General features: G+C 35.7%; 2 protein-coding genes across 2 annotated transcripts; one reads left to right on the forward strand and one right to left on the reverse strand.

Moving 5' to 3' along the window:
- Window positions 1–21: 21 nt before the first annotated feature.
- LOC100186244 lies at window positions 22–2823 on the reverse strand. The gene is made up of 3 exons (XM_026834899.1): window positions 2151–2823; window positions 1100–1322; window positions 22–212 (listed from the first exon to the last, which is right to left on the reverse strand). The coding sequence occupies exons 1-3, from the start codon at window positions 2327–2329 to the stop codon at window positions 96–98; spliced, it is 519 nt and encodes a 172-aa protein (XP_026690700.1). The 5' UTR covers window positions 2330–2823; the 3' UTR covers window positions 22–95.
- Window positions 2824–3900: 1077 nt separating this feature from the next.
- LOC113474321 (mucin-22-like) lies at window positions 3901–5718 on the forward strand. Its single transcript, XM_026834897.1, has 3 exons — window positions 3901–4211; window positions 4274–5256; window positions 5634–5718. Exons 1-2 carry the CDS (start codon window positions 4166–4168, stop codon window positions 5200–5202), a joined length of 975 nt encoding a protein of 324 aa, XP_026690698.1. The 5' UTR covers window positions 3901–4165; the 3' UTR covers window positions 5203–5256; window positions 5634–5718.
- Window positions 5719–7650: the final 1932 nt, after the last annotated feature.

A 7650-nucleotide genomic window follows, 5' to 3' on the forward strand; every position in this document is an offset into this window, starting at 1 on the left:
AAAATCTCGCTTACAAAATGTATGATAATGTGTGTCAAACGGTATTCGATCTTACCCCACAGTACTATATATTGCCAAAGAATTAAATATATAGCTTACCCGATAAGTAGGGTACGAAGTCCAGTCATACTCAGATTTAATGTGTCCGTTGTAGTTATTATCGTCTTTAGAGTAAGGAGACTAAGCAGGGAAAGTAGGACACCTCCTATAACCTAAATGTAGTTTGATTAAATAATTGGAAATATAGTTTAAGTGTTTTGTCAGGTGCTGTGGTATTGTGGTAAGAGCGTTTGCAACGTATATATAATGTATAGTAGGGTGGGGGAAAGTTGGGACACATTTTAACTCTATTTTCTCGTCCAACGTGGTAGTAAACAAGGAACTTTCAAAGAATTATAAAACTATACGCTCAAGACTCTTATGGACCATTGTTAATTGTTTAAAACACGATCAGGATATTCGGATATTATGTGTCAAACGTGTCCCATCTTCCCCCACCCGACTATATATTGTCTAAATAAACATACAAAGTACAGCGCTGCTACTTTTGTGGACGTGTTTGCTTTCACAAGCGTTGCTCTAGTCAAAGTTATGTTCATATGGTGAAAAAAATAAAAAGCAATCCGCTATAAAGTTACATACAGGGTAATTCGTGAGCAGGCACAAGATGTGTGAAACAGGACACCCGAGTAGTAACAAATCTTGTTGTGACGTGGGAACAAATGAGTCACACCCAAGTTGTGAATAACGTCATAATCCAGGGTATGGGCCGAGCTGTTTCAAAGGCCGTAAAAAGGAAAAAACTCCGATTTATTTAACTTTGGCTGATTTTATCAATAGTAGGATAGGGAAAGACGGTACACCTTTAGCACATAATATCCAAATATCCTAATCGTGTTTTAAACTTAACAACAGTCTACGAGATTTGCGAGGACAAGGTTTTATAATTCTTTTGACTGTTCTTCGTTTACTACGAAAGGGGACGAGAACATAAAATGAAAGCTTGTCCCACCTTCCCAACCCATTACAATTAACCTGGATATAGAAAAATAGCTTTTTTATTTTAAGTCAGTTAAAAAACAGGTATTTATACACCCACCATGCATATTCCGAATGTATTTAGTGATAAAATTCCTGAAAGAATAGATACGGCGCTCCCCTCGACGACAGAAGCGAGCCCAATTCCCAATTGAACAAATCCAACGATCATCATAATAATAAAACTGACAATTATGATTATTTCTGGCTTTCTTCTAGTATTGGTATCACAGCACTCAAGGCACAGCATTCGTTTCAACGATTTCATGCAGTTTTCCATATTACTGAAACAAATAAAAAAAATGTGTTTATGTGCCACCCTCGAAAACACCGTGAAAATAAAAGCAATCTAATCATTTGGTATAAGATGTGATATATAGTTCTGTGGGGTAAGATGTGACGCCTTCAGCATGTAATATCCTAATTGTGTTTTAAAAAATTAACAACAGTCTGTGGGATTCGTGTAAAAACAGTATAGTAGGGTGGGGGAAGATGGGACACATTTAGCACGTAATACCGAAACATTAGATCGTGTTTTAAACAATTAAAACGGTATTTGGGAGTCGGGAGGATACAGTTCTATGATTATTTGAATTTTCCTTGTTTGCTACCAAATGTGACGAGAAAATAGAATGAAAGGGTTTCCCATCTTCCCCCACCCTAGTACATTACATTTCTTTGAATATTCTTTGTTTACTAACAAATGGGGCGAGAACATAGAATAATAAATGTGTACCATCTTACCCAACGCTACTGTCTGTTTTAGTTATTTTTCTTGTCGTCCAAAATACGTTGTTAATCGTTTAAATCAAATTCAGGGAATATGGGATTTAGATGCTAAAGGTATCCCATTTTACCCCACTCTTTTATACATTTAATTTGAACATACCACGTATCTATATATAGTAGGAAGGGGGAAAACGGGACACTTTTAGCACATAATATATAAACATCCGGATCCTGTTTTAAACAATTAACAACTATGGCAGTCGTGGGGATACAGTTTTATAATTTATTGACTGTTTTTTGTTTACTGTGAGACGAGAAAATAAATTAAGAGGTGTCCCATCTTCCCCTGCCTTACTACATACCAAACAGCATCGTATACATACCTTATAGAATCTGGTAATCTTTCAATTTCAACGACCCTATTGGAGTTAGCAAATCTCACGTGATTTCTCGTCGATGGATCACCAATTTGAGTTTGTGTATCTGGCTGTACTGAATCAGTTGGAACTTGAATCGTGACATCGTCATAATTCGGCGGAAGATCGTCGTTTATAACTCCCATGGTAAAGTTATAGAATCCAAATTATACTGAATTGCCAAGGTTTTTGAGTAGTCGTTTTATATCCATGCGAGTACACTTAAAGAATTATGTATTTAACCAATTAAATACAACACGTTTTTTGTTTGTATAGGCTGTATATTAAGAAAGTATAAGCGAACAATACCTTTAATAGGGTGAACTAAGTTCTCCTATGCTTTTATAGTAATGTAGGGTAAGATAGGATACCGTTTATACATAGAGCCCATCAAAATGGGACAAACAAATAGACTGGAAATCTTACCTTACCCCGTCTTACTATAACTAGTAGGGCTATTGTGTATTATGAACAGAAACAGTCTATTTTATATAACTTGCACTATAAGCCTACTGTAGGCATAGAGTCAGGATTCTAAACCTGGTTTACCTATGTAAGCCCACTTCAAGGCACATAATACGTTTGGTGTAGATTGCCCGTCTTACAACACAAAAGGACAATAGCAGTCTGTCGTCATAACACAAAAAAAGAAAATGGAATGTTCGTACCGTATCCAATGACAAAGCAATTTCTATGATTTGAAGACACAATAGTCTTAGAAATCGTACCATGATTTTGCTGACCAATCTAGACGGTGTAAAATGTACATATATAGTAGGTTTGGGGAGATGGAACAAGTTTAGCACATAATATCCAAATATCGTTATCCTATTTTAAACAATTATCAACGGTCTATGGAAATCGTGAAGATACGGTTTTATAATTCTTTGAGAATTCTTTGTTTACCACCAAATGGAACGTAAAATAGAATCAACAGGTGTTCTAACTCCCCCACCCTAATATATGGAAGCAAAATACTTATTATTAACCAGTATTTATTTGTCCAAATTAAAAAAGAAAAGCGTGTCAGTTACAAACCAATTCGCACGTTTAAGGTAAACTGTATACGTTCTGTTGGAGATATTTTTGTTTTAATACTGACGAATGAATGTGGGCATCACATACTAGAAAACACATACAGTAGGTCAGGGTAAAATGCTGGTCAATATTTACATTCTCTTTCAAAGACATTTACAGAATTTGACAACCGTATTCTCACGACTTTAAAGGGGCATTCTTAATTGATAAAAACACGATTGGAAAATATGGAATATTTGTGCTAGGCCTATAACGATATTCCATCTAACCCCACTTTACTATACGGCCAATTGACCTCTAAAAATTGCCCAAACAACTATTTATTCCTAAATATACAAAAGCGAATTTACGCATAAGCATGATTTCTTTCATACAATATCTCAATTACTGTTTGCTTTTGAAACGGATATGATTTATGTAACTATATGCCATTAAACACAAGGAACAAACAATTTCTAGGTTCCCAAGGAGCGACGTCAGATTTGGTTGCCAGGCTTCAATATACTGCTCTTCCAGCCATATTTCAACCACAATATTTGAACCACTATAAGCTATACCTTTCGTTTCGCTTATGAAACAATGAAATGAATGAATGAATGGAATTTATTTCGTTTCTTCAGTCACAATAACGAAGAACAAGAGAGTTGATAAAAAGCGAAAAGACAGGTAGTAACGGTAAAACAACAGTTGTTAAAATACGCTTATTGATAAAAAAGAAAGAAATATTGTTTTGAATAAAAGGCGTGACCGTTACACCCTTAGTATCGTTTTAGACAGATTATATACTGAAACCTTGCAATTGGAAAAACAAGATAAGAATTTAGATTTTAGTGATAAAAAGGAAAATTTTAATAAAATTTTAAAATCATTATTATATGCTTAAAAATGGTTGCACAGTTTAAAATCAAGAAGGTGTGTTTTTAGTCGTAGTAATAGGCTTAAAAATGTGGAATTTCTGTTTGCTTAATCTAATAGCATTCGTCATGTTGGGTAAGTACCTACATACATAGATAAATTTTAATCAACCTATATCATAACTGATTGTTTAACAGTATTTGGGGTCTTTGGAGCAGTTTTCAGTGATAACTCAACAACAAGCGCACCAACAATAACTGTATCAGCAGCTAGCGCATTAATAGCTGGAGTATCAACATCACTTCAATCAACAAAATACGCATCAACAGCAGGCGTTTCAACAGTAATCTCCTCAACAAATGTTGCATCAACAGCAGGCGTTTCAACAGCAGGCGTTTCAACACTAGGCGCTTCCACAGCTGGTATTTCAACAGTACTCCCATCAACAAATGCTACATCAACAAAATACGCATCAACAAGCGGGTCATCAACAAATTCTCCATTAAAAGGTGGCTTATCAACAAATGCTGCATCAACGGCAGGCGTTTCAACAATAGGCGAAACAACAGCAGGTGTACCAACAGCTAACGTTTCAAAAGTTCCCCCATCGACAAAATACGCATCAACAAGTGCCTTATCAACAAATGCTACACCAACAAGTGGCTTATTAACAGTAGGCGAAACAACAGCAGGCGTTTCAACAGTAGACGTATCAACATTATCCCCAACAACAAAATACGCATCAACAAGTGGTTTATCAACAAATGTTTCATCAACAGCAGACGTTTTAACAGTAGGCGTATCAACATTATCCCCAACAACAAAATACGCATCAACAAGTGGTTTATCAACAAATGTTTCATCAACAGCAGACGTTTTAACAGTAGGCGTATCAACATTATCCCCAACAACAAAATACGCATCAACAAGTGGTTTATCAACAAATGTTTCATCAACAGCAGACGTTTTAACAGTAGGCGTATCAACATTATCCCCAACAACAAAATACGCATCAACAAGTGATTTATCAACAAATGTTGCATCAACAACGGGCGTTTCAACTAAGAGGGGGCAGCAGAATCAACAACAACTAACCCATCAATCACAGAAACAACTTCATATATAACGACCGATGGAACACCAGCTGTTAAAGTTCCAACCAATGGACTTTCTACAGGAGGTGATCATTTTTATGTTAGTTTTATTGCTTAGCAAGAAAATAGAATAAAAGGGTGTCTCATCTTTTCCCACTCTACTATATGATACTGCTGCCAGGTATGTAGTACTGTGGGGTAATATGGCACATACTACCCTATATTTCCTAAATCGAGTTGTTAACCCGTTCGAGTCATGAGGATACGAGAATACAGAAAATAATACTGTTAAAAAAAATAAAATAAAAGCGCTTGATAATATGCCTCACACCAAATTAAAAACGACTCTTAAAGTATTACAGCATGCGTCCTTATTCCAAGGCGTGTATACAAAATAGTTTTTTTTAGAAATGTTTTATAAGATTTAATTTCAAGAATCTATCATAACATGTGTCTCTTTTAGAAATTGTTGCAATTTCTCTTTTGGTGCCTCTTGCTTTTATTCTGATTCTGTACATAACGTTTTCTTTCTGCACAACTTACCAAAGGTATGTATAGTACATTGCAAAACTAAGACTACTTTAGAACTATTTATTTGTTGTGTACCTTCAGCGCTGTGGCACACTGCTGGTTAGGGCGACGCCTCTGACCTAGGCTTTACGGGTTCAAGGCTCGTCACTGCTACCACTGTGGGCGTATGTGCCCTTTGGAAAAACGCTAACGGCAATTGTCCAACCCTGTGGTCACTTTAGATTGTCTACATTGTAAAAAATATACAGAAAAAAAACACTTTACAATGTTGCATACGCGGTAACTCGTAAACGGGCACGAGGTGCATGAAAGAAATCACTTGTTTTTATAACTACCTTGTTTTCCCGCGAAGCGAGAATAAACGAAGGTAAATTCACTCACTTATTCGTTTATTCATTTATATTATAGAAACAAAAGAATGAAAAATCGTAACGGCGGCATGTTTACATTAACGCCACCAAGCGATAAGGTTGCAGTATATTCACTTGACAGAGGAGGGAGGGAGCGCCCTGAAAACGAGTATAACGTTGAAATTATCGACATCGAACCACCAACCATTTCTACAGGTGAAGCTATGTCGACGTTCAAAAACCTAAACGTGAGTTTAAACATTTTTACAGAGGCTACATGTAAATTGGTAAGTCGTTAAGTTTTAAAACAGTGCATGGCTGGGGTATTATGCAATCTTAACTTATGAATCCCGTTTTTATACTGGCGCCTTGGCTTATTGATTAGGTGCTTGCAGTATTACCAAAATATGCGAAAATTATTCGATACTTTTACTATCGCCCGCACGTGTGACCATGGGCATGACACTTAACTTTTCTCTAACTCAGTAGTGATCAATGGATTGTAGCACATTAAGTGAATGAATGAATGAAATTTATTTCGTCTCTTCGGTCACGATAACGAAGAACAAGAGAGTTGATAAAAAGCGAATAGACGGGTAGTAACGGTAAAACAACAGTTGTTAAAACACGCTTATTGATAAAAAAGAAAGAATGTTTTGGATAAAAGGCGTGACCGTTACACCCTACAGACGATAGAATGACAAAATTAAATAAATAACATTTTAGTGTTGGGACAATGAGCTAACTCTGGCTTAAATTTCAAGTACCTCACCCATATAGAATAGAATAACCAAACTGCCACAAACTACCATACAATATTACCCTGCGTTACGTGATTTCGTCAAAAATTTAAAACATATTTCTAACGATATTTGTTTGTTTTTCAAACGTTTTGTAGGTGACTGATCTTGAAACGGCTGATGCTGGTAGCTTAACCAATCAAGCGCCCGCTGCCATGGCAACTGTTGCAAATGAAATAATGGAATTAGCGCCAACTACCGGCGTATCATATCAAGTATTGGACTAAATGAGCGACAATCTAAACCTTTCACGTTTATACTATATGGTGGGGTAAAACGGGTCTTGTTTACAGTCTATTTTCTTGTCCTATTAAACAGTAAAAAAAAATATTTGTAGAATTGTGTAACCGTAGCCCCGTTACGATAAAAGAGCGTTCTTAAATGTTAAAAACACATCAAGAAAATATGAAATTTAGGAGCTAACGACTTACCAGAGTACTGTACTTTGTAATGGCATTTGTCTGTACTTAAGAGTGTGCCCTGTTATATTGGCCCTTGGCTTCAGACACCAAAAACGCTATCTTTGTATTAACGAATATTTGTTGATCAATACGAACTGACATTATTCTGATGTTAACTGAATCATATTCCTTCTACCAAAATACGTGTTTCCTTTATTGTGCTTTTCTTCATAAAAAAATCATTCTTTTTCTGCATAACATAATTTTGGAATCGAAATACCGTTATATATTAGTATAATTATTATTATATTCTTTGTGCAATCAGATTATATCTTTAAATCGGTGAAATTGTTATATATCGGAATACACATGCAACATGCAACAAAGTAAATAGATAA

Source organism: Ciona intestinalis, chromosome 6 (genome assembly GCF_000224145.3).
Source record: "Ciona intestinalis chromosome 6, KH, whole genome shotgun sequence".
Taxonomy (NCBI): Eukaryota; Metazoa; Chordata; class Ascidiacea; order Phlebobranchia; family Cionidae; genus Ciona; species Ciona intestinalis.

Coding starts and splice junctions, on each gene's coding strand:
- LOC100186244 (XM_026834899.1), bottom strand. CDS start 2,329: ATGGGAGTTATAAACGACGATCTTCCGCCGAATTATGACGATGTCACG. Junction 1,323..2,150: donor AGATTACCAGATTCTATAAG/GTATGTATACGA, acceptor TATTTGTTTCAG/TAATATGGAAAACTGCATGA. Junction 213..1,099: donor ATACATTCGGAATATGCATG/GTGGGTGTATAA, acceptor AACTACATTTAG/GTTATAGGAGGTGTCCTACT.
- LOC113474321 (XM_026834897.1), top strand. CDS start 4,166: ATGTGGAATTTCTGTTTGCTTAATCTAATAGCATTCGTCATGTTGG. Junction 4,212..4,273: donor AATAGCATTCGTCATGTTGG/GTAAGTACCTAC, acceptor ATTGTTTAACAG/TATTTGGGGTCTTTGGAGCA.